At 38.2% G+C, this 27739-nt stretch overlaps 1 protein-coding gene across 3 annotated transcripts in view; it reads right to left on the bottom strand.

Annotated features, from left to right (window-relative positions):
* Positions 1-27739, bottom strand: part of ATRX (P-loop containing nucleoside triphosphate hydrolases superfamily protein) — an 84784-nt gene that overhangs the window by 50320 nt on the left and 6725 nt on the right. Inside the window, exons 4-13 of one of the 3 annotated variants that reach the window (XM_089150668.1) lie at positions 27636-27731; positions 27415-27507; positions 24649-24839; positions 24312-24564; positions 15329-15442; positions 9129-9212; positions 8272-8880; positions 7421-7710; positions 6921-7011; positions 6175-6390 (exon numbers count right to left, since the gene is read on the bottom strand). In XM_089150668.1, the coding sequence (XP_089006794.1) occupies positions 6175-6390; positions 6921-7011; positions 7421-7710; positions 8272-8880; positions 9129-9212; positions 15329-15442; positions 24312-24564; positions 24649-24839; positions 27415-27507; positions 27636-27731 (2037 nt within the window). Of the gene's footprint in view, positions 1-6174; positions 6391-6920; positions 7012-7420; positions 7711-8271; positions 8881-9128; positions 9213-15328; positions 15443-24311; positions 24565-24648; positions 24840-27390; positions 27508-27635; positions 27732-27739 lie in introns of those variants that run through there. The other 2 variants (XM_089150669.1, XM_089150671.1) reach the window with 2 other exon arrangements.

The following is a 27739-nucleotide window of genomic DNA, read 5'->3' on the forward strand; positions in this document are numbered from 1 at the left end:
GTTCCCTTGGCCGGTGGGCCCCTTGTGGGCTGGGATTGTGGCTGGGTTCGGGACGGACTCGTGCTTGGGTCGGGACTTTGTGGTGGTTTTGTTTTGTCTCCCATTTTCATTTTTGTTTTTCATGTTCCCCAAAACCCCGCATACCCCTCGGGCTTCTTCCAGTCGTTCCCCGGTTGTTTCTCTTCTTTTGCTCCCGCTCTGTTCGTTGTCGTTACTTGCCCTGGTTGTCGGTGTTTTGTTCGTTGGTTGGGGGGGTGTTCGCTGTCCCCCTGGTGTCCTCTTGGCCTCTTCCTGTTGTTTTTCTTTTTTTCCTTTTTGGTTGTTTTTTGTGTTTGGGTGTTGTTTTGCGTTGGCCTCCTTGTGTTTGTCTGTGCTTCTCTTGTTTTTTGAAAATACAACATGCATTCTTTCTCTTTGGTTTACAAATCCCACCCTTCCCGTGTTGTTGTGGGTCCTCTTTCCGTTTTGTTTCCACCGTTCCCTTTCCCTCCTGGTTTCCGTTTTCTGGGTGTGGTAAACAAAAAGGGGGGCTCTACTTACTAGACAGATCACCATAGCTTTTTTTACAGCATCTACATCGTCCTCTCCTACAGTTGTGTCTTTATTATAGTGGCAAAATCGTCTTGGCCACATTCTTTTATCAGTTTTCTCTAGAATATTTCCTGACTTAGTTAAGCAATGTAATTTGAATGATTTTTGTTGTGATGCTCGCATTTTGGACAAGCAAACTAAACATATTTATCCAATTTCTGACAATCGTAGTAATCTTCTTTTCTCTACTACTCATTTTGATGTGTGGTATCCTTTTTAGACTATGTCTATATCTGGTCATCAATAGTTTCTTTCGTTTATTGACTGTAGCACTAGAATCACATGGATGTATCTTCTTCACCAAAAAAAATGATGCATTTTCATGTTTTCAAAATTTCCAAAAATATGGTTAGGACTTAGTTTGGGGATCTTGTAAAAATTCTGCAGACCAATAATGGGACTAAATACTCGGGTGGGGCCTTTCCCTGTTATCTTGTTGATCATGGGATTATTCATCAAAGCGTGGATACCCCTCCTCAAAATGGGGTGGCTGAACACAAAAATAGACATCTTTTTGAGGTGACACGGTCTCTTATGTTCACTATGCATGTGCCTTCTCACTTTTGGGGTTATGCAATTCAATCTACCACTTATTTGATTAACAGGATGCCTTCCCGAGTCTTAGATCAGCGCTATCCTCTTGATGTTTTTTTAGGAATAGCCAACGCTACAGTTCCCCCTAAGTTCTTTAGGTGTGTTGCTTTTGTTCGCAACCATCATAGTCATGGTAAGTTAAATCCCCGTGGGTAACCGTGTATATTCTTGGATTATCCTCCTACACAAAAGGAGTATAAGTGTTACCATCTTGGCTCTCATAGGTTTTTTGTCTCTATGGACGATGTCTTTTAGAAATAGATTCCTTTCTTTTCCCCTACTCTACTTTAAGGGGAGAGTGTTAGTGAAGAAGCTCTGGTACTCCTTAAGATTCCTCTTGAGGTTCCTACTATTGAGTTTTCTTTGGCAGATTCTCCTTTGGAAGATGGAGTGACCGGACAGAAACAACTGGTAGATGAAGTGCAAGGGCAGACTAGATCTCTGAAGACCTACCAAAGGAAGCAAAAAATACACCCTTCTAAACCACACCAGTTGGAAGCATCGACTCCTAGTCCTAAAGAATCTGCTCCTCCTAGTGAGTCTGTCTCTAGCTAGATCTACCGACTGCTTTGAGAAAACACCCATGTACTTGTACTAAGCACCCTATTTCTAATCATGTCTCATAACAGTCCCTATCCCCAAATTTCAGAGCTTTATTTCCTCCTTGTCCTTCACCTCTATTCCTAACTTGTGGCAAGAGGCATTATCACACTCAAACTGGAAGAAAGCTATTGATGAGGAAATGCAAGCCCAAAGAAAAGAAAATAAAAACAAAATACAGAAATGGTGTCTTTGCTGCAGGGAAAGCAAACTGTTAGGTGCAAATGGGTGTTCGCAATAATATATAAAGCAAATGGGAACCATTGAGGATATAAGGCAAGACATGTAGCCAAAGGCTTCACTCAGACCTATGGCCTTGACTACCATAAAACATTTTCTTATGTTGCCAAGATGAACACAATTCAGGCTGTTCACTCATGTGCTATGAATCAAGGGTGGAATCTTCAGCAGTTGTATGTCAAGAATGCTTTCCTACATGGAGAGCTTCAAGAAGTGTAGATGAATGTGCCTCTAGGCTATTCTAGTCCCAAGACTTATGGGAAAGTATGCAAACTAAGTAGAGACTTGTATGGACTAAGGCAGTTCCCTAGGACTTGCTTTGGAAGATGTCATAAGGCTATGGCCTCCCATGGCCACAAGCAAAGTAATGCAAACCATACCCTATTTGTTAAGCGGGATGATTCTCATATTACAGTTACTTCGGTGTATGTGGCTGACATTGTTATGACAAGAAGTAGTGAGAAAGAAATTACAGCCTTGAAGACCTTCTTAGGGACAGAGTTTGAGATAAAAGACATGGGCAAGCTAAGATATTTTCTCAGGCTAGAACCAGCACACTCGATTAATGGTGTCTATTTCTCAGAGAAAGTACACTTTAGACCTACTAGAAGAGACTGGGATGTTAGGGTGCACACCTGCCAAGACCCCAGTGGAGCCCAATCAACACTTGAAGGCAAAGGAAGGAAAACCAATTGATAAGACTAGCTATCAAAAGCTGGTTGAGCAGTTGATTTATCTATCACACTAGGCCAGACATTACTTTTGCAGTCAGCATTGTCAGTCAATACATGCACAATCCTTACTCTTCATGTCTTGATGCAGTGTATCGCAGATTGAGGTACTTAAAAGGCATCTTAAAGAAAAGATATCTTAATTTCTTCTCATAAGCACCTAGAGTTGAAGCATATAAAGATGCAAATTGAGCAAGATATCCAAATGACAGGAAATCTACCTCAGGTTGCTTATTTGGAGGGGGGGTAACTTGGTGTCATGGAGAAATAAAAAACATGTTGTAGTTGAAGGGTCTAGTACTGAAGAAGAATTTAGAGCTTTGGCTCAAGGCATTTGCAAGATATTATGGTTGAAGGGCCTTCTTCAGGAACTTGGGGCAGATCCAGAAGAACCTATAAGGTTGTAATCTGACAGCAAATCAGCCATCAGTATAGCCTATAATCCAATTCAGCATGACAGGACTAAACATGTAGAGATTGAAAAGCATTTTATAAAGGAGAAGGTTGAATCTAGGCTGGTTCAGATTTCTTTGTCACATCTGATAATCACCATATTGATGTGTTCACAAAGAGTTTCAGTGTCAAATTGTTCAGTTACTTCATTAGCATTATTAACAAGTTGGGCATGATAGACATCAATGCACCAACTTGAGGTGGGGATTGTTGTAAGTCAAGAGTTGAAGTGAAAAGGGTAGTTTTGTCCGTTAGGATGTTTTTATTATTTTAGTCCCACATTGAGTGTTCTTGTACTCTTTCTTGCATTCTACTATTATAAATAAAGGCCTGCTATGTCACACTGACATAAGTCGGCATTCATTCAATATTTCAACAAGGAAAAATTAACTGCTAGACATGTAGCTAAGGCTGGCTATCCACTTCCTGATCATCAGATATAGAGATGGCCAAGCAATCAATCACCGACGAATCAGCAGAATCATACGAAATGAATCCGACAAGGACGGAAGTGCCAGGGGATTGCTAACAAAAAGCGGTGGGGTGAGGACATTGTCAAAAGCAAACGGCCATCCCACAAATGGCAATACTGATGGGTTTCTGATTCTAAACTCAATGGACAGTGCTTTGTTTAATTTTTTATGCATGACTTTCCACAACATTCACAAGAAAGAGTCAGCCATACTTAACAGTAACAGAATAGGCTTGCCCAATAGTGTTCCAAATAGTAGAAACTGGGCAAACTGGTATTTTCTTAGGCTGCGTTTGTTTGTAAAGGTGGGGTGGGAAAAAAGGGGTGGGAAAAAAAAACATGTGGGTCCCATGTGTAGTGGGGTGAGGGAGAGGAAAAGGAAATGAAAGGGTTTTGTGGAAAAGTGATAGTGGTGGGTCCCACTTTTTACTTTTCCCAAATTTCCCACAAAGTCCCACCAAATATGTGGGGTTTTAAAATGGCTTGGGGTGGGAAAGTTGAGTTGCCACATCACCAGACAAGTTTCCTTGATTCAAAGAAACTTGTCTCTCACTTTCCCACCCCAAGTAACCAAACAATCTACCATTTTAGGATTTAAGGGAAAAGTAAGAAATCTACACTTTTTTCAAAAATTTTCCCACCCCACCTTTATTCCAGCAAACAAACGCAGCCTTAGTGAACGAAATATGGACACATGCTATACCAGTGAAAATTTCCCATTAGGAGGAGCATACTGAAGTTCCAAGACTTGACCTGCACAAGAGACTCCCTGCTTATTAATATCAACAACAAAAACAAACATGGAGAACAGGCCAAACTTAATTTCATATTGGTAGTTTTTCATTTTCCACCAACTTGGTTAGAACTTGGATCATCAAGCAAGTATGGAAGAAGATGTAAAACAGACTGACCACACCAACATGGGGCTAAAAGTCAAACAGGATTTATTTTCAGCTGCACTGCAGCAGTAGAAATTTTCACTTGAAAGTTACGTTTCTCAAAACAATGGAGACAGCACCAAAATCTATCCACAGATGCAGTAAATAGAAGTACAGAAACTCTTTTGTAGGCTTCAGAAATCCAAGCCATCACCCATAGAGAGTTCAAGCGAGTCCAAAATGTATAGAGGGAGGGCTGGACACCAGACCAGTTATGGAACCAGAATCAGAAGAGATTCATCAAACAGCACATAATATTTCAAAAAGGTGGAAAATAAGGGAACAGGAGAGGAGGAATGTGCCATAGAATTTCAAAAAGTTCCCGAGAAGCAACTGTAAAAGGAACCTAGTTGTCTCTGCAGTCAGCCTTGGCCAAGAATCAAAAGAGAAAAAACAACAAAAGAAGGGAAACTTTTGCAGAGAACATCCCAGCAACCAAAGAAAAAAGATTCCAGAAGGGCGCGATAGGAAGCTGGAAGGGCATACAGAGCAAGAGAAAATTACGGCACTAAGAGGCAAAGGCGGAAAAGCAGGAGTAGAGTGAAGAAAGAGTAGAGAGGAAAGTATATGATACATGAGCAAAAGGAAAAGTGATGGCGGGGAACCCCAAGAAGACCCCCGGCCCAGGCATGCAAATAACCCTTGCCGATTGCTCAGGCGGCTATGAGGAGAGGAGGAAAGGCACTAAAGGTGCAGAGGGATAAAAGAAGAGACAATAGGAAATGATTTAAAAGAAGTGAGGATGGCATAGCAGTGATGAGTTCAAAAACGGTAGAGGCTTGGCATAGTGCTGAGTCGCCATTCCTTTGTTGAATAGTTGTTCCTTTTAATAAGGGCTTTTCCATCTCTTTTGCAGGCCCTTGACCTTCTTGACAGGGCATTTTACATAGCTCATGTTGTTTGTTGTGTCTCCCCAAGCCCCCCCCCCCCCCCAAAAAAAAAATCCTTTGGTAATGAAATTATTTATTAATCCCAAAAAAAATCTGAATCCCTCAAAACAAAACTCTTTACAGGTAACGAATTGGCCCTGGAAGATCCCTATAGCAATTAAAATTAGAAAATACATACATACATATATAAGCGCAACCTTCTATTGGCCCCTCCATTAATCGAAAATAACAATTTACTTTCACCCCTTAAGAATCTACATATTTTTTAGTTTATAATTACAAAAATAACCCAATGAATTATAAGCTTTTTGACATTAAAATATAAATAAATTTTGAACCAGTCCTGCATTAATTCCCCATGTGTAAAAAGCAAAACTCAAGTTGAACAACGTTCAGATGATGATATGATATCATCACTGTTGGACCACCCAAAAAGATACAAACTCAAATGTCCTTAGGACCTACCAGCTAGAATTCATTTCTCAGCCCATAAATTAGATTTTAATCATGTTTTTAGTTAGCCGGAAGGCTATGTATTGTGTTCTGTGGTGATATTTGAAAACTAAAAAGAAATTTAAAAGGGAAACGCACAACAAAGAAACCACCCCGAAGGCCCAAACCATGAAAAGAACTATTTTATTAGCCAAAAGAAAATTGAAGAATACCTGATGGGGTTTCAATTTGGATGAGATACTAGGAGGAATCCTAACTGCTTCCTCATCTTTCTCCCTCACAACATTCACAATGTAACCATTTATCACATCACCAAGCAGTTCAATGTTTGTACCCTCTGGAACATTTCCATTAGAATTCACAGTAATACCATCCCATGGCTTAGCAGTAAATTGTACTTTCAATGACTTTAAATGCTCTTGACGTTCCTACAAGAACCAAAATCATGATACATTACATATTTACTGAAAAAGTAAGAACGAAGGAGAAATTTAATAGAGTAGTTGTCCTGACTCCTGACAAGATTGATAAGACAGATAGCCTTATGTTAATCATGTGGAAGCTTGCTCTGACCAATCCAAAAAATTGATAGATTAACCCTCTCCAGATTAGCTTAACCCATATAATGAATTTAGTGGACCATCTGAATTGTATGGGCCATGTACTTGCCTACTCCCCTTAGTTTTTAAACAGCCACTGTTTTCAAAAGAAATATATAATCAAAGTTTCCTTAAATACTTTTTTTTGCCAAGTGGACATTCAGGCTGAAATTTAAAAAGGGGAAGCAACTTTCATGTGACCAAATTCTGGAGATAGGTGACCAGGGATGAGGCAGATACAGCTCCCTACCTACCATTATTGGCAGAATGACGGGCCAAACAAATCTTTATTAATATAAACATTGAGAATCAAAGAAGTATGACAAATTGTATAATTCAACTAGAAAAATACGGAATACCTTCTCAATGGCAATTTTTCGTTTGGTCTCTTCTCCAAGTTCAGTGTCATCAAGGATCCTCCTAATCTTCTTCTTCCGTTTTTTCTTAATGCTAAAACCAGAAAATAAAAAGAAATCAACTTCAATAGGAGATGAGTTACACAAACTTCACTATAACAATTAAATGATTACCAACAACTTTACATGACTGCTAAAAGAAAAAGTTATGGACAGAAAAGCTATTAGCTTATTATAGTGTTTACAAACACCATCAAGGTTCAAAATTTCAGATTCCAACCCATATTTGTCAAAACCAAAAAAGTTTTAGCATTGTCACATATAAATTTCAATTGTCAATTCCATTCCGTTTTGCAAGAAACTGAAATATTTTGTCATTTCGGCAAAATTTCTAACAACCATTCAGGATATTTACCACAAAAACACACCAACATAAAAGAAGATAGGTTCTAAGAATCATATAAATATCAATTAGCTTGATTAAATCAAAAACTCACTAGTACCTGATTTTAACACCAACGCCAACTTCCGAAAGCTCAGAATCACTATCGGAGCTAGAAACCATCAAACCACCAGCAGAAAGAGCTTTCTTGCACTCTAATGTCAAACTCTTCAAGAGAATGGGAGAGCAGCAACAGCAAAGCCAAGTAGAGTCATGAACTTCCGAAAACTTTACTTCACCAAAATTCCTTTTAATACAGGAGGAACAGAACAAAACTTTACATGATTTACAGCTTATGAGGTCATTGCACATCCCACACCACCCACAGTAACACTCAGAGCAATCAGGATCCTGCTACATGGCAACACTGGTTTCAGACAAATATTTATACACGCCAAAGCAGCAACACAATGAAAAATAATGAACCATTTAACAGAAAAGTTGCAGATGACTTAAAAAAAACACCATAGAAACATAGTGGCATAGTAGTCATGGTTACTACTTTCTAGGCAACCCAGGGCATTGGAGGGGCCTGGACACAAGCCGACCAAGGTGCCCAGACGCCTAGGTTTGCAAACTTTAAATAGTATATTCACTTACTAGTTACTACCATAAATTAATAGACATTCCATTTAATATAGCAGCCATCATAAAGTACCGAATATTCATGGTAAGAATCAGATATGAGATTGAAGTTTGAACTTCACTTCACTTCACTTCTAGTAAAAAAAATGAAACAAAATTTCCAAGTCCACAAATGTCAAGTATGACTGAACACAATTAAATGAAGAATAAAAATCCCATATCCATTTCTAGAAGTTATCATGGTTGGTGTTCCAGACCATCAGCAATATCAGCACTCTAAATAACATAAAAATTTACGAAATTCTTCCCAAGTAAATCGATCCATACCTTCTCATGCAACTTCTCTTTCAGCGTAATCTCACAACTTTCACAAATGATGACTTTCAATAATGGATGACAGTGTAAATCAGATGCTCTAACTACTTCTGCACAAGCGGTGCACTGGAATGTCTCCACTGATTCTATCCCGTTAGAAATCCGTGAAGGAGAAAAATCAGCATCAACCTCTTCATTAGCTTCTAATGCAGAATCTGTTTGCATGTCAGGCTTTTTACAAATATGAGAAGCAGATTTATCCCCCATCCCAGTCGCTTCATCATCACTATCTATAACAACAGTACGGCTTTTTTTGGTCTCAAAGTCCACAGAGTCAGTTTCTTCATGCAAACGCTTGGAACCCCTAGTCCCAGTTAAATCAGCCGAAGCAGCTTCAGCGGGAAATTGAAAATTGCCATCAGCCATTAGGTTTTCTACATCATGCTCATTCGAAGAAGCATAACCTTGAAGCACCTCAGTTTTCAAAGTTTTGGAAGTATCACAATTGTCAACATCAAGAGCAAGAGGACCAATTCTATGGGAGCAGCTATTCAAAGGCTCAGGGTCAACCAAATTGCTGTCAAGAACCTCATCTGCTGTAGTATCTTTCTGGCTTATCTCCTGATTCAAATAAAAAGGAAAAGTTACCAGAACAGTTACCAGAACATTAGCTAAACTTTAGATGCAGTTGGGGAACTACAAATAAATCTTCCAGTTCACACCCTGAGGTAAACTATTTCAGCAGAGAAACTTGCAAGGGTACATGAATTAATAATCAAAACCTACAACTGTCTAACACAATCTGAGTTTATGCAATGGAGTAAAATATTAACATGAGGAACAATAGTAAAAAAGGTCAACGAAGCCACCTGTTTAGATCTATTTCTCCGTCTTCTCCGTTTCAAGTGTAGTTGATGTTTCCGTGCAATGTTTGCATCATCTTCTTCCTTGACCTATCAACAGCATATATTATGAATTACCCGGCACATTTGCTTTTTAACAATGGCAGAGCCGCATTGCCCATCACTTGAAGAGAGTCAAATAAAGAGATTGATCCCCAAACATATAGAATACAATCCACACGTGAATTTGATGATAAGAATAAAAGAGGACATTCGGTAGTATACTTGCCACAAGTTGTAAACCTCATCAATCATCTCTCCAGAACAAAGTTAAAGATTAGGTAAAATTTAAGGTGTTTGCACTGGTTTCCATGTTTAGTATATTTGCAGTCCTTAAAGAAGAGGCCTTGCTACATCCAAACTGGATATATGAGGTGAGTTTCTTTGGCATGTGGAGCCTCTCAAAGAAATCCAAGCTAATAGAGGATATTTATATTATTATTTTTAATATGATTTTGCTTTCCCAACCTGCTGAGTGTATGAAGTGGTGAGGTGCATCCGGGCTCTTATGTGATCGACGTATTCCTTTAAAGCTCAAAGGAAAATTCTATAAGACTATCATACGACTAGTTATGATGCATGGTGCAGAATGTCCGGCTATTAAGAAACACCATATAGATAAACTCAAAGTAGTAGAAATGAGGAAACTTAGATGGATCATGGATGAGTAGCAAACAAGGGAAGGATAAGGTCAGGGATGATCATATTAGAATTGGCCTAAGAGTAGCTATGATAATTGATAAGCTACAACAAAGTTGATTAAGGTGACACAGCTACGTTCAATAGAATTCTTTAAATGCCCCTGTATGGGAAAATGATTTAATCTGAATTGAAGGAATTAGAAGAACTAGGGCAGATCGACAATAGCCTTAAGAGAAGCGGTGAGAAAGGACATGCGTAGCTTAGGCCTTGTATCTACTATGGCCTCAAATAGAGCTGACTGGAAGGCAACAATCCATGAAGGCCAACCCCATTTAGTTGGGACAAGCAAGGAAAAACTTTCAGCCAAAAACAGGATTTCAACCCAAGAAAAGGCCGAAATTTTTAGGTTTCGAAACATATGATTTGTTTTTTTTATTTCGACCCTAGGTTTCAGGCCTTATATGACGTCCATTACATCTGATTTCTTGCCTCCTTCATATTTAAAGCATAATAAATACAATGGAACTCATATTTTGCCAAAATAAAAAACCATTAAAAATTCATCATTCAAGTATACTAACAAATGACTAGTTCTAACAAGTACAAATTGCATTGCATACAGGCATAGAATCATCAGCATACATTATATGTTTGACAAAATGGTTACACAAAGAAGTTAGAAAAATAAAATGACCAACTAGATCAAGTGATGGTGTCTCACATATATTAAGTTGAAACCCATATATCATATATACATAAAATAAAAATACATAATTTAAAAAATACTTTTTAAAATCAAAAAATGAAAAAATGGTAGCAAATAATAAAAAAAATAAGTTTAACAAAACACAACCATAGATTATAGTCCTAGGGTAAACATATATTAATTTCAAGGCAATACAAGATCATTTAAGGCATGAACAAAACAAAAATAAAAAAAGGGGAAGTTTGGAACTGTTGCGTATGGCTCATGCTTCACATTCTATTTTGCCGGAGTTTCCTCTATAGTTGTTGTGGCTTAGGAGGTGTTTGGAGGCAAAAAATTAGCAAAAGAGGTGTTTGAAGGCAAAGGAGTAGTGAAAATTAGGTGAAAATGAGATAGAAACAAAGACTGAGGAAAAACAAGTTGGAATGCTGAAATGGTTGAAATTTCAGTCAAGATGGTCGAAACCTTCGAAATGGTTAAAATTTTCAAAATTTCGGTCTAAACCTATAACTTTTCCAAAATAATTGGAATTTCGTTTCGGTTTTAAAAAATGCAGGCATTCAATTGAAGTAAAAATTTCTTATATGATTTTGCTCTCTCAACTCGCTACCTCATTTCAGACCATGTAAGAAAATTTGCAAAATTTGGCCTAAGATTTTAACTCTACCAAAACAGCAGGTTGAAGTAAAAATGGAAAAAGTTTCAACGGAAATCTTGCAAAATCTCGAGATTTTGGTACCATGATATTCAGTAATTTTAATGGGTCTTAAGTGTGAAAACATAGTTAAGGGAACCCTTACTTATTAAAAACATAAATAAATAAAATGAAGCCTTGCTTCCCATCGTATTTACTTGGTTTTGAGCAATTTCTACCTCAAGTCAAAAGAAGGGGGGAATAAACACTCAACAAAGCACCGGCAAACTCATGATTGTAGTGAATTAAAGCTCCAACCAAGATTGAAGAGTTTTCTTAAGTTCGAGGTAACGTATATTTCTCAAAACTATTATTTTTGAAATATGTTCAATAATGACGAAATTTATATATGTTGAACACAATGGGCCGATCTACAAACTCACAATGTAGAAAACAAATTTTGAAATACGTATTATTGTATTATCATTCTGGTTTAAAAAATATATTTTCTTACATCAAAAATAAAATAAAAAATGTAAAAGAAATATACGGTGGATGCATTGCATGGTGATAGAATAAATATATGTTGAATGCCATGGGCCGATCCACGATCTCACAATGTCAAAATATTTTTCAAACCTATAATTTTCTATCTTATTTTTCAAAAATTAGACGAATCATATAAATATTACAAAAAAAAAAAGGCAAAAATACCTATTTCGGTTATGAAGGTAATAGAAAAATATGACAGAGGTTTCCACATGTTTTGCAAGTGCTGCCGGCATCATTTCATGGTCAGATTTGTTATGATATACCAATTTTATTTCAGAAAACAATTTTAAATGATGGTTTGTTATACAATAAAAATATTTAGGTGACGGGAAAACACTAGACAACTAAATACTTGTTTTTGTTTCTCTCGAAGGAAATTGATTGACGTTCTTTAGTTATTTCTGAAAGTGTTTTATGCATGCAACAATGACCATGTAGGAGCAGGGTAGATGATATTCACTAAGGCATTAACGCAAGCTTGAGAATAGTCTACTATGGTGGGCTTTCACGGAATGGGAATTACAAGAATAGGAAGAGGAAGAAGAGAGAAATCGCACAACAGGAGGAAGAGAGAAGAGAGTGCTCAAACTCAAATGCTAGCCACACTAACATAACTCAACCCGTTATATTCAATCTGTAATTGCATCCTAAAAAGTGCCATTAAAAGAAGAAAATATAACTAATAGAGGAATCCTAGTACACTAAGAAACTAACTTCAACAAAGCAACATAAGTACCAATCCTAACTCCAACTCACTCCTATGTAGGAAAGCTAAAACAATTAAAAGGTTACACTTAAAACTGAAAGAATTAATTTTTTTAAGTCCAACTCTTGTTGGACCACACCCTATCGAACTGGTTCTATTCGAGGTTGGATCAAACCAATTGAACCAGACTATTAATACTGCATCAACTCCTTCGATGTTCAGAAAAACTCGCCCATGAGTTTTGTAAAATGACAAAAACAGCACCATGTGATCCACAAATATTGACTTAGAAGGGATGATGATCTACGTGTCTCAGTGACAACAGGCTGATAGTCGTTGGCACATAATGGTGGTAGACTGATCAAAGGATTTCACAATTAAAATTGGACCACCCTAGTCTGTTCTGTCATTCTCCCACCCCTTTTTCTTTACAGACTGAGATCCACAAGATCATCAAAAAAAGAGCAAAAGAAAATTGTAAAAGCAGCCAAGAAGGGTTGTGGTAGGAAACATTTCTTTAGCCTATGAGTTAACATTGGATCTGATGAAGGGCTACAATGTAAAATATAAAAGTGGATTACAGAAATCTTGGCAGCCTACTAAAGATTGGAATAGGACTTAGACGCAGTTATCTCAACAAAAATTTTTAAAATAATAATAATAAAAAAATATGTCCAGCTACTCATTGATGTAACCAGACTATAGGATCTTGAGATATGTCATATCTCCCTAAAATTTAGGGTTAGTCCAGGATCCTTTCTTTTATGAACTAATAAAGAACCAAACCTAGGAATTAGATACTTAACAAACCTGTAAGGGATGGGTCTGATGGTGAAACTTTTGGTGGTTATGGTTTTGGGACAAATTTGGGTTAACAAAAACCTAGATGATTGAAAGAAATTGAGAAAGAAACAAATTTAGGGTTTTAACGAAGAAATATGGACTGTGTTAGGGTTTTCTCAAACCCAAATTGGATGATTATGTAATGGATATGGAACCTAATGGAAGTTGGGATTGAGTTGGAGTAAATTAGGACTGACCAATAATCTAGATGGGATTAATTCCTTGAGATGGGAAAGTGGGGTCTAAAGGTGTCGCAATGGGTTGAAACTTGGAGTGTATATGGGTAATAATGGGGATATGATTCTGAAAGTAAGTGGCGTTTGGTGACTAAATTAAAAGATATGAAGGTTAATGTTTTTAGGGTTTTAGGAAGTACGAAATTCAGGAAAATAATTATATCTTGAAATAAGATGGTCAAAATGAGGTCAAATTGGGGTACAAGGTCACTAGGGTTGGGGGAAATTAGGCTCCTAAAGTTTTGGACAAGTTTAACAGTTAGATTGGTGTAGTTCAGACCTTGCAATCTGGCTCTCGAAAAGTCCAAAAACTCAAGAAAATTAAGAAAATAGAAAAGAAGAGGTGCGATGAATGAGGGAAGAAGAGGGAAGACTAGAGATGGGGTTGGGGATGATGTTCACTTACTTGGAGATTGTTAAAGGCAGCTGTATATGGACAAATGCCGGCTGGACTTTCCAGGACTCTTGCTGAAATTGAAGAATAAAGCTTTCTAAATCCCGCATGGCCCTCCCAAGAAAACCAGAACCTTGTTGGCCTCGAAAACAGAAATTTTATCCATGAATTCAACCATGGTTGTCAAAGCGTCCGCCTAGGCGGTAAAGAGGTTTTTCAACCGCTTTGTTTTGAACCGCTTAATTGACGCCCCAATTCGCAAAAGAACTCCAAGGCCCAAAGTGACAGAACCTATTTCTTGCTTCAAGGGCACTGCACCCACACCCCTGCTAGGGCTGCCTCCCCGGAGCGGGACCCCTGTGCCCATCGGCAACAGAATGTGAAGTATAACCCATACTCAACATCAAGAATCAATGAATCAGCAAATGCCTAGCCGGACGCTTTAACAATCATGGTTTGATGAGATGAACTTATGTTTATGTTCTTCTTTTGAATAATTTTTCATAATTATGATTCTTGAATGCTTGTTTTTTTGGGATGAATGTGACTACTAAATATTTGTTTAGCTTATTATAGAAAGTAGTTGTATTGAAAAGTAGTTTAAAAGCAGTTGTATTGAAAAAAATTGACCCAACAGCTTTGGTCGCCTTATTGCCGCCTAGGCTCCGCTTTGTCGACTAAAAGCCTAGGCAGAACCCCAATCGCTTTGATCACCTTGACAACCATGAATTCAACTTGAAAATTACACGTCTGAAGGGCTTTATTTATAGACTTCAAATAAGAAATAGAAAAAGACTATTAAGTTGGAAAACCAACTAGAACTCGAATTGGCTTATCCAAAAGTAACTCAATTACTGTTGACTAAGACTTTGACTTCAACCAAAAAAAAACTCAATAAGTAACTCTAGAGGACTCCAATCAAAATTCTAAGAGTAGATATGGAGTCCTAAAAATAAGGAGACTAAAGCAGACTCAACTTGTGGGATCCCAATATCTCTGAGAATCTCACCTAAACTAGGACTCTTAAGTAGATGGCAAAATACTAATCAAAAAATAAAATAAAAATATATCTAAGGTCCAAACAACATCCTAGACTCAATGGGACCTAGACCTAGGAGTCTAGGACACCACAAATTGACCAAAATTACCAAAATATCCTGTGTTTGCCAAACCTCATTGGGTTGCTGGTGGGGCCATAGGACATTAACAAGCCCTTTTGACCAATTTTGTGGGGTCCTAGAGGGGGTTGGCCTACTTACATCACTCATTGAACCAATTCAACAGATAAAACACCACACAATAACTACTATGGGTACATAGACAGAAGAGGACATCAAGCATGCACCGAAGTGTACACAAGACCAAAGAAAATACATAGAAATCAATACCATTAAGCCCTGGCAAAAAAATTCTACATTAGAGTGCCCTATCCAAGTAAAATGAGATTGACAAACCTTCTTGATGTTGTTCTTTTGTTCTTCGGAAAGAACTATGTCTTCTTCATTTGCTATGGCTGCCGCATAAAGAGGATGACTAGAGTTTACTTCAACATCGTCTATCTCCTCCACCTGGAAAATCAAGTTTTCTAGAACATGTAAGATGCAAGTATAGCACAACTTAGTGGAACCAAAATGGACAATGAAGATATAGCAAGACCTACATGTTACAACTTACATGTATAGCAAGACCTAAAGACATCAAAATTCTCTTTAGCATAATTTATATTTATGTTTATGAATAATCAAATGATAACAAGCTATTAGTGATAAACAATAACCATTTGGTTACTACTAGACATAATATATAATACAACAAGAAATAGTAAGGGATGGTTGGGTGAATAGTATATATGTACCGTTAGCTTTGCTTTTGGTTTTAATTTGCTTTTATTGGTTTGGGCCTTGTATTTTAATACTAAGCAAAAAAATTTGGCAATTTTACCATATGAGCCCTACTTAAGTAGTAATTCACCACATGTTCTTTAATGCCACCAGCATAAATAAAAATCAATTGTTTATGGTGATACATCATAAACAACCCTTGATCTATTTATGACTTTATGCTTAAATCAATTTATTTTAATGAGAAAGAAGGGTCATAAATCATACCAAATACATCTACTTATATTTGTTGGTCAAATAATTGTAAATTTATATTGCACCTAGGAAAGCTAAAGGTAAGAGCCTGAATATAAAGAACCAAATGTTATACGTGCTTTCATCATGGAAAAAAATTTCAGCAAAATATCCCCAAAACATGAGGATATTTCGCCGTTTCAGTTGGACAATGAATCGAAGGGGGGCCCATATGAGATTTGCCATATATCAACTATGTATCGCCAAAAAGTCGGTGATATATCGCCAAACAGTCAAAATTTCAACCATTCGGCTCCAAGATATATCACCACTTTTACAAAATAATGCGATATTTCAGCACTATATCGCCTGATAAATACGAAATTTCAGTGATTTTTTGCATTTTTCACTCTAATTTCTGCTATTTTCTCTCTCTTTCCCAGAGCTTCCTAAGGCTTCACTCTCTCTTGTTTCTCGCATTCTTGCCTTGTATTCCTTTGATCTTTAACATATACCAGTAGATCTTACTTCATTATTAACGAGCATCATATTGTTTGCATCGATCAAGCAGGATATTTCACAGCTCTTGGAGTTTTATGGAGTTTTTTCATCTAAGAGGTAACCATTGTTCGCCAAACTCTTTCTTTCTTTCTTTCTTTTCAAAATGTATGCATAATGTTGTTGGATGGTTATGAAATTAAAGTATGTTCAACATCATGGGCAAACATACAAACTCACAGTTTCGGAACTTTTTTTGCAACGTAATTTTTTTTTTTTTGCATCAACAATTATATTTTCTAACCCTTGAAATGTTTCCTTTTTACATGATAAATGTGTTGTATAGTGACGGAAAAAACATATACAGAACTCCATAGACCAATCTACGGACTCACGGAGTCAAAATATTTTTCCACCCAATAAATAATTATTTTATTTTTCAAAAACTATTAAAAATTAATAACAAAATATAAATAAATATGAAAAATTGGGAAAATTAAGGAAAAGGGTTTTGAAAATTATAAAAAATTATGGAATAGCTATGTAAGCATCTACAAGTGTTGTCCCATGTGGTTCCATTGCTGATTTTGAAATGGTAAGCCTTTTTTTCCCCAAAAAAAATTATAAAAATTATTTTATATTAAAAAAAAATTGCTAGCTAGGTACATGATTGTTTCTTTGTGTAAAGAAAATTATTTTGGTATTCAATGACAAATGCAATCATTTTCGATGCAACAGCTATCATGTCTGGCAGTGGGATGAGAGCTAGTTCATAGGGTGGACAACGGGGCCAAGGACAGCCACAGCTATGGTGGGAGATCTTGCGAGATATCTCACTTTTTCAAATAAACAAGACAAGATGGAGATCCGAGAGCAGAGAGTCGGGATATCTCAATCGAGATCTCGCAATATCTCACCCTGGATCTCACCATATCTCGCTGAAACTCCCCATTTTTGCCCTTTTTTTGCGAATTTCGGCTGGATTTTCACTTACAACTACTCTTAGCACATCTACAACATCGAAAGAATATCAATCATTATCTATTTGTCTTATGAAGTTATGATTTAATAACTTATACAGAACTTCTAATGGTTGTATAATTTTAGCATTCTAATTTTGAAAATTGAGATTGTGATACTCATATAGATGGAATTTTGATGACATTTAAGTTATTTTATGCATTTGATACAATAGTTTTTCATTTATATACCTTAAAAACATGCCTTTGAAGGTTCTATATTACATGTTGTATAACCTTGCATTCCCTAATCCTACAACATGTATGTTTCACACTATGGGTAGACTTAGAAATCATACTTATAGTTGCCTTCTGACAAATCCAAGGTAGGCTAAATACCAAGTTTCAGCCCAATTGGGACTCTCATACCCAACAAGATTAACCACCTAGTTGACGCCAAAAAATCGCATATCTCAATCAAGATCTCACCAAATGGTCAAGATTTTGGTTTTTCAAGGTGGCGAGATCTTCATGGCCACAGCCACAAGGACATGTAACAGGGGGGCTGATCTAGCATGGCAATATTGTATTGCTATTGATGGCAACAAGAGTAGGACAAGATGTAATTTCTGTGGGAAGCAGTTGAACTCAGGTGGCATTAGCAGGTTCAAAGCTCACATCACTAGCAGTTCAAAGGATGTGGTCACATGCACAAAGGCCCATCCTGATATGGTGAAGGCAATAAGGCAATTAGAGAAAGCAAAGGGGAAGAAAAAATAGGAGAAGAGGAGGGTGGACAAAACATTAGACGATGCGGTGCGAGGACCCGTCATCGTATAGAGTTGGCTCAGATTCAGATCGGGATGTTGATCCCGTTGATATGAGAGAGTAGGAGGAGAGGGACATCAAACGGGCGATGGCCAAGAGCAAGGAGATGCACTACCAGGAGTAGAAGAGGGCCAGAGCTACAGCTAAAGGAGTTGGTCGGTTTAGGGATGTAGGGTCTAGAGCATCTAGATCTATGGATAGGGGTGGTATACGTGATGCGTTCAGCAAATCACCCAGCACCATATGTCTATCCAAGCAGGAGGGATCCTATCCTAGTGCAGGATCCTGAAATTTTCACAAAGAAGGGGGCCAAGCAGCCCATAATTACAAGTGCATGGAAGATGGGCGAAAAGGTGAAGGCAGTGGCAAAGTGGTTGCTTTACAATTCTCTTCCAACAAACACAACACAGAGTCCATATTACAAGCATATGATTGACACTATTGAAGAGGCCGGTCCTGGATATGATGGTCCCACCCATAAAGAGGTGTGATCACCTTACTGACTGTGGAGAAGGAGCTGCAGCAGTATATAGGCAATATGAGACCCTTATGGGAGATGGATGGATGCATTATTATGTGTGATGGATGGACCGGTCCGACAAAAAAGTCCATCATAAACTTTATGGTGTATTGTGAAAGGAGGACCATTTCTTTTTAAATTTGTGGATGCTATTGGTCAAACGAAAGACCACAAGTATATACTTGGACTCCTACAGGATGTTATTGATGAGGTCGGGAAGAAGAATGTGGTGCAAATTGTCACTAACAACGCTCCAACTTTAAGAAGGCAGGTGAAGTGCTAATGAGTACAGTTGGATATAATCTTCATTGGACACCCTGCGCAAGTCACTGTATAGACCTCATGTTGAAGGATATTAGGAAGATCAGCATTGTCCAAAACACAGTGGAGAGGGCCAAACAGGTAACTAATTTCATCTATCATCATAACATTGCTCTGGACATGATGAGGTGATCATGTGAAGGTTAGTTCAGTTCTCTCATGGGGCACCTGCAGTGCACGTAGACCTCCAGGAGGCCATGGCAATCAAGATCCTCTCTCAAACATTGCTCGGCTGTGGTCATGTGAGGTGTGAGAGGAATCGGTACACATGATTCACTCCAAGAGGAACAGGTTGGGCAATCAACTCCTGAATGACCTCATGTACATGAGGTTGAAGATGGAACATGTCAGGGCACAAGCTGAGGGTGGTTGGCGAGAGCAGAACATCCACCTTGAAAATAACTTCAAGGTGGCTGCACTGCAGATGAGCAGCATCCCCTCACTGAGTAGTTATTAGACAGGGGTGAGCCAATGTTGGACCAACCTGGAGAGAGGCCAAATCTAGATTTTGTTCGAGCTACGAGAGTTGATGTAGATGATTCCATGGCATCTTGAGAGGGGCAGGCATATGCACAGGGCACTGCTATTGCCGATGAGGATTGAATGGTGGCGCCTGGCACGAAAGAGGATGATTCGAATGACACCCTTGCTCTCAACCCAAGTCAGACTCGGAGGGATGACAATGATGATGAGGATAATAACGACAAAGACCATGATCTTGACAGTGGTGGAGGACTTCAGGAGCGATTACATGTTCCATTACCAGAGACACAACATCCCCCGGAGAGATACACTGGAGAGACTCAGTTCACGCATACCACCAAAGATGAGGATCATGGTGGTGTGCATCATCGTGGTCGTACTACAAGTAATCCCATAACAGAACATACCCAACCCATTATTCATCAACCCACCAAAAATACTCAACACCAAAACCCACCAAATCTTCATCAACGGACAACTCGGTCCACATCTGGAATAACAAAACCAACATCAAAATTAACCTCCTAACCACCAATGGCCCGTTCCTAGTGCTCTATTGGCTAACACTGATGACATGGAACCTACATCCTACACACATGCAAGTAAAGACGAGCACCATACCAGTGGAATCACAGGCTCGAAACCTTCTTGGTTTCAATGTTAGCATAGGGGCTAAGTATGTTACTTCTCTTATGAAGGCATGGTGAATACATATATAGGGAGGAGAATTGTGTTCTCTCCAACAACAGATTCCTGACAACTCCCTCTTGTTCACTCTACCTCCTACTCTCATCATCTCTCTTCTCTTGTTCTCTTACAAACTTTAGTTTCCAACTTATGTGTTTTATGTGTGTTTTATCCTTTTACCTACCTTATGTTAATGTTAGCATAGGGGCTAAGTATGTAACTACTCTTATGAAGGCTTGGTGAATATATATAGGGAGGAGAATTGTGTTCTCTCCCAACAACAGATTATTGACAACTCCCTCTTGTTCACTCTACCTCCTACTCTCATCATCTCTCTTCTCTTGTTCGCTTACAAACTTTAGTTTCCAATATAGTATCAGAGCCCATAGTTTTGGTTTGAAAATCGTACTACAAGTTCCCCATTTCCATATTCTCTATTTGAAACACTAGGGTACAAGGGGTTTCAAGGAAGACGTTACCATGTTAACAATTTTGAAGAGATCATGAGATAGGAATTGTATGGAGACTACAGAAGCACCAAGAGGAGATCTCACGTAGATCTCACGTAGAAGGGAAGGGCAGAAGACAAGGTTACTCGCAGCAGCCATACTCTCATATGGAAATCATCAAAATTGGGCAGCACACATTTAGGTCACTTTTTTTTGGATCATCGAGATTCATATTAAAACAGAAAAACAATACAAAGAAAGCATCCTCCTAGAACTCCTTTGGAAGAGGGGTTAGGAGAATCCAGGCAAGGAGAGCATTCCCTCCTAACCAGTATCCCAAAAAGGAAAATAAGCACAATTACAATCGGTAATAACATGAGTTGCCTCATCCCTTTGAATTAAATCGACCAACTCTTAGGGAACTGTATGGGATCCCACCACTCCTGTTGCTGCCTAAGCTGAACCCTTGTCATATAATCTGCTGGCTGGTTCTCTTCTCTCCACACATGCCTAAATTCCACCTCAACTAGCATATTTGTCTCTTACAAAATCCTCCCTTTTATAGCTTGACACCTCCAAGGCCCTTGGATAGTCCCATTAAGAATATCAACTGCTAACTTCGAATCAGATCTGATGAAAACCTCCAAATGCTCTTCTTGAGTGCAACTTTGAACCCATCTAAAAGATGGCTTGCAATTCCCAAACCAATACCAAAAGCTCTTCCAGCCTACCAACATATGTCATAAACTCATAATAGGACTGCCTAAGTTAAGTCTTAGCACACCCACCAAATGCAGCACTTAAATTCATTAATGCTCCAGCACAGTGGCAACACAATCATATTTGTAGAAGGCCTAAACCAGGGACAAGCCTTTGGAACCCTATTCTTCCATACAACTTGAATATTCCACTTCTCAGCTACATAGAAAAAAGTTCGGTCAAAACTTGACAAATTTCGACCGAAATTTCTCATTTTGGGAACCTCGAAATGAAAAACTAGGGGGCCGAAAAAAAATCTCAAGTTTCGATCAAAACCGTCGAAATTTCGTCAAAACCTAGATCAACCCAGCTGAACCAGCTAGTTCATGAGAAAAAAAAATTCTCTAATCTTGTGGGAAACATGAAAAATTTCGTGAAAACCTGGGAAATTTTGTGGAAACCTAAAACTTTTTCCTGCAAGTTTAATAAATTTCACAAATTTTCAATTTTTTTCTTCTTTCATGTTTCATCAAATACCACGACAAACACCCCCTCCATCAGGACTTCCCTATCCAAATTGTGAATTCCCTTAGACTGGTTATCTTAGGCATGTTGATGACCAAACTTATAAAGTTACAATTGTCAATTACCTTGACAACCATAGGCATAAAATGTCATGGGATGTCTATGTTCGTTGGTTGGAGAAGAGGATGTTACAAGCATAGAACAAAATTCCATCGAAACTTGCGAAATTTCCACCGAAATTTCCCATTTTGGAAAATGCGAAACGAAACTCATGAGGACCGAAAAGTCCTCGCTTCATTGAACTGTCAAATTTCGTCGAAACTTGTCGAAACCTCGAAACCTATCGAAACTTGTCGAACTTGGTTCCCCCGCTGGTTCATGAGGAAAAACTCCCAAATTTCGTGGGAAACTTGGGAAATTCGTGGGAACTTGGGAATTTCGGGAACTTGGGAAATTTCGTGGAAACCTAGGAAACTCGTGGAAACTTGGGAAATTTCGTGGAAACCTGGGAAATTTTGTGGAAACTTGGGACTTTTTTCCTGTAAATTTTGTAACTTCCCAAATTTTCAATTTTTTGTTTATTTCATGTTTCCCCAAATCCCACGAAATACCTCCTCCATCGACTTCTCATCCAAAGTGCGTATTCCCTCTGTTGTTATCTACTTCTTTTAAGCATCCGATGCCGACTCATAAAGTTCGGTTGTCGATTAACTTGACAACCATAGGCATAAATGTCATGGGATGTTTATGTTCGTTGGTTGGAGGAGAGGTGTTCGGGCATAGTACTACTCAGCTCATAGGATGAATCCACTCTTGGCCTCCTCTTAACACTAGTTGTATTTTCCTTTTATTTTCAACTATTTTGAAGTTAGAAATTATATATTGAATGTTATGTGCTTAAGTAGTTAAGTTTATAATGTACGTTTGGACAACTCTACATTGATGTTATGTACATTGAATGACATATCTACATTGATTTTTTTAGAAAAATACAACAAATGCATTCTTTATACTCTAATTAGGTTAAATACAAAATCCCACCCCAAAATACTCTCTAAAACCTGTCGAAACTTGATGTTGAAACTTGTAGGGAAAAGTCCTCGGTTTCCTCGAAATTTTCCAAGTTTCCACCTAAGTTTCCCATTTTCACCCGGTCGACACTTGAGTTTCCCTCGAATTTTTTACCATGGTTACAAGCATAACTCACAGGATAGATCCATCGAGGCACTCCTCTTGGCACTGAGTTGTACTTTCCTTTTATTGTCAATTACTTTGTATTTAATGTTTTGAAGTTAGAAATTATATGTTGAATGTTATGTACTTAAGTAGTTAAGTTTATAGTGTACTGCTCGGATAACTCTACATTGATGTTATGTACATTGAATGACACATCTACATTGACTTTTTTAGCAAAATGCATGTGCCAATGTGTTCTTTATACTCTAATTAGCTTGAATGCAGAGTCTCACCCTAAAATACTCCCTAAAACCTGTCGAAACTTAACACAAAAAAGTCCTAAGTTTCCTCGAAATTTCCCAGTTTCCCACCTAGGTATCCCATTTTCACCTAGTCAAAACTTGAGTTTCCCTTGAATTTTTTTCTATGCTCAGCTATAGAAGCAGCTTGGAGTTTTATGTCCCAATTCAGGTCTGATCCTCAGAGCTCAAAAACAAATTTGGTGCAACCCAAAGAACTGCTACCGTATTAGAGAAGTTGGGACCTAGAGGTAATTGAGGGAAGGCAAACTAATATAAAATCAGAAAGCACAGACAAACATAAATTCACAATGCAAGCCAGCAGATGCAAGCACAATTCAGATTCTAAGATAAATAATGTAGGCGTTGAAATCTACTGATTCCAGAACAAACCGAGCAAAGTAGGGGAAAGTTAATCTCCAACATACAAAAAATTGCAATCATTGATATGCTTGATAAAATCACTTGGAACAATGACATCCTCCGAAATAGAGTATCAGCCAAACATGTAAAAGACAATTCCCACACAGATCGAGCAGATAAGAAACATCATTAAAGCAACACAATTCATCTTTTCCAGTAGACTATAATATCACAAGGACCAAAGCCAGAAATTAGCCAACAGGAACAATGCATTAGAACAAAAAACCAGCATAATTTCTTTACTTTGGTTTACTAGAATTAGTTGCTTGTTTCTTGACCAAATTCTCATCATTGATTTAAATTTTTTTTTTTTTTTTGTGGGGGGGGGGGGGGGAGAAGCTGTTTGCAGCGAGACTGTGTGAAAGTAAATACACAAACTTGCCATATATCAGATAATTAATGCAGTCCCCAAAGGTCCAACATACTTATGCCTCAAGGGTGATGGTTAGAGTATAATCAGCTATTTAAACGACATCTAGAATCCTGATTAAGCACCTCATCAACTCCAGGCAACTTCAGCCCCAAGCCTGCAGCTTCTTTTGGTGTTTCAGCCAAATAAACAGCAGCCCAGTGCTTGCTACCAAATGAAGCATCATCCGACACAGAGGCATTATGAGACTTGATAGTTTTATAGAAAGATTCCCACTCATCCTCTGAATTTTCCAGCACATTATCTACATTGTTTTCATTGGCAATTCTTTTTCGTAGAAACCCGCTTGCACCTTCCTCGCTTAGTTTGCCACGTTTTCTGTTCCAATCAATATGCCAATATAAAAGTTCTACTCCAATAGTGTCAATTCCAAGTAACAGAGCTAAAGACCTGAAAGCATACCTCCTTACAGGCTGGTTTGTTTGCAGATATTTCTCTGCAACTGATACTGATTCAGTAATTTCACTTGTTACTTGAGATCCTACCCAATGTACCCTTTTCCTCCAAGCTTCAGTGACACAGACATTAGGAGCCTGACTTTCAATAACTTTATAGAGCATTGAAAGGTCAACATCAGAGCCATCAAGTTGTTCCTGAATAGAGAAAGAAGCAGAATAGTCCATAACTTGGATGCTGAAATGTATCTACTATCATGATTCATTAGTAGAAAGGCTTATTCACACTAAAGCAGATTCTAATTCAAGAGCACACTATTTTGCAATGCATGTCCAATTAACCCCATTGAAGAAGGAAACTCACATTTAAGAGTGGCAAAGCACATACCAAATCAAACATCCATTCTAAACTAGAAATGACTGATTAGCTTCATTAATGATTCATTAAAACCTTTTGATGCTTATTCTATTCATATGACCAAGATCAAAATTTAAAGCCTTAATGTTTCCCTTTTTCTTTTCCTTAATTAAAATTCCAATTTAAACCCCCCACGCCAAAAGAAAATAAATAAATAACTTTCAATTGATCAAGAAAGCATGTTTCCAAATTCTATAGATAAGTAAGGAAACAATTTTCCAAATGATAATAGAAATTATTGATAAGACAAAACAAGACAAAGCCACACACAACTCATCTCAGTCAAGAAACTAAGATTGTAACAGCAGAGCACTAGTCAGACATTGAACTGCTTGCTTAGCACAACACTGCCTGAACATGTGACGAAAAGATTGAATCTTAATCTCCCCATCGATTCAGGAGAAGTAATGTTTGGCAATAAATTTGATACAGGAGCTTCTGATTTCAATCATGGTACCAGAGAGGATCATATTGTCTTTTTGTGCCTGTGGCTCAGAATTTGAACTTTGACTTTGTGGTAACATTGTTGATGGCCTAGTGGTTTTCCATGCATTGATGTCTTCCAGCTTCACTTTTGATGGTCATCACACGTTAATAGGGTTAGTCAAATCATCAAACAAATCAATGCCCTTGGTGATCGTAAGTCATTGTAAACATCTTTTCAAGCTTAACATGAAATAGAAGAATTATTCATAGCCATAGCAGCTCAGCTCAGAAAACAGCCCCTTAGTGGTGTTTGTTGTCTTGCTCTAGCAAATCAATCTCCTTTTGAGGTATTTTTCTGCTACATTGAGAGGACAGACAACCCGCTATTTTTCTTGTCCCCACTGGTGATGTGAACACAAGGACCCCTCTGGCCGAAAGTCTAAGTGGGACCCCTAGGATGGCTCCAAGAAACCTCCATGAGTTGGCCGAACCCTGAATGAGGCATTTTAACCCTAAATTTACCTCTGAAATGAATTTAGGAATTTTCCATCATTTCTTTGAATAAGTTTGAGTCAGATTTGGATTTGTTTGGAGTATTTTATATTGAGTTAAAGTTGCTTTTGAAGGAGTCCTATTTAGTAGTTTAGAAAAGACAAGATATCTATTAGCAGTTTTGGACAAGAGTCCAATCCAATATGTAATGGGATCCTATGAGTAAGGTACCCCAGTTGGAGTCAGAGTCTATTATTTTAGGCTATAAATATCTTCTTCATGCACTGTTATTTTCAGTTTGGATGAATTCATGAATTGATTGTTTGAGGATCAGGGTGTCCAGTGTGGGTAGGCCCTGCTTGAATGAAAAGCTTTCAAGTTCTTCAATATCTTCTTCAATTCAGCAGCTCTCAAGAGATCATCAAAGCCTCCAAGCAATCATTCCCAATTTCTAATTACAGCAGCCTTCCCACCCTTCCCCCTCTCTTGTGCAAACCCTAGAAGCCATCTCCTAGCAACAATAGAATCCCTAGCCCCCTCCCCTCCTGTCTGACCTAGGAAACCATCCCTACCCCATTGCAACTAACCCCTGCCCCCTCCCCTTCCATTGCAGTAAACCCTAACCCTCCCCCATAGCATTTGTGGCCCTCCCCTATCCCCTTTCTTCCCAGCAATACAGCAACCTAGTTCCATTAGGAAATCCAAAACGCCAGCCCCCTTAAACCCCCTTTCCCTCCTCTTTTGGTCGCCCCTAGTACTAGGTTATAGTCCTAACCTTAGTTTCTCCAAATTAGCCCAATTTCTGGATTTTGAAAAATCCTGCACTTCATCTTCGAGGATTTGCAGAATTTTTCTAATTTTCAAAAAAACCCAAAGTACTTCATAATCTCAAACCTCATTCACTGAACCAATTTCTGAACTGCAAAACAGCAGAATCATCAACTCTGAACTGCAGGACAGCAAGGCCTTCTCCCTTTCCCAACCGAAACCCTAATTCGCCTTTGAAATTCAAATTTCAAATCTGTATTCCAAAAGTACAGAAGGATTCAGTGAGGAAGTTAAGTTTCAACAGGCTCTAAAACAACCTTAGAAGCCCAACCGACTCCCTGGCAAACCCTAAGTCTAAGGAATTTACTAAAATACCCCCAACCCTAGACCTGGTTTACATCAAGCGCTCCTTCCTGTTATTTAAAAATCTCAACCACCAAAGTTAAACAATGTCGGGCCAATACAGAAGGCACTGAGCTTCCTATTCTTTTTGTGTTTTCTCAATAAGAATTGTTTCATATCAATAGTTGAATAAAGTAACAAGGAAAGGGAACTGAAAGCCTTGAAAGCATGAACAAGAGTCAAAATGCAAGTACATGAACAATTTATCAGGAACCAATATGAATCAAGAACAGGAATTGTTACTCAAAATTGAAGAAAGAAGCAGACCAACAAATGGGCACTCTCCATCTCCAGTTCATCAAGTACAGCTTCCCACTGTTCTACAAAAGTTCTCATTTCAGCAGTAACAGCCATCTCCAACTATGCAGAAAAGAAAAGAATATTAATTACAGTACATGACAGCAACCAACTCCAAGAACAGTATAAACCAACTGAATGTTTGTCAATAATAAAAGCAAAGGTACAAAAAGTTTTCGGAAGAAACCAACATCATCTCCATGAAGAGTCTGAACCAACTCTGCGCGGACATCACTCTCCACTCGAGCAAGTGACTCCTTTTCCAGTGATTCTTGTGCCTCTGCTGCCTAAAAAT

The sequence above is a fragment of the Hakea prostrata genome, chromosome 3 (genome assembly GCF_041222555.1).
Source record: "Hakea prostrata isolate BN-2017 chromosome 3, UWA_Hpros_2, whole genome shotgun sequence".
In the NCBI taxonomy this organism is placed as follows: Eukaryota; Viridiplantae; Streptophyta; class Magnoliopsida; order Proteales; family Proteaceae; genus Hakea; species Hakea prostrata.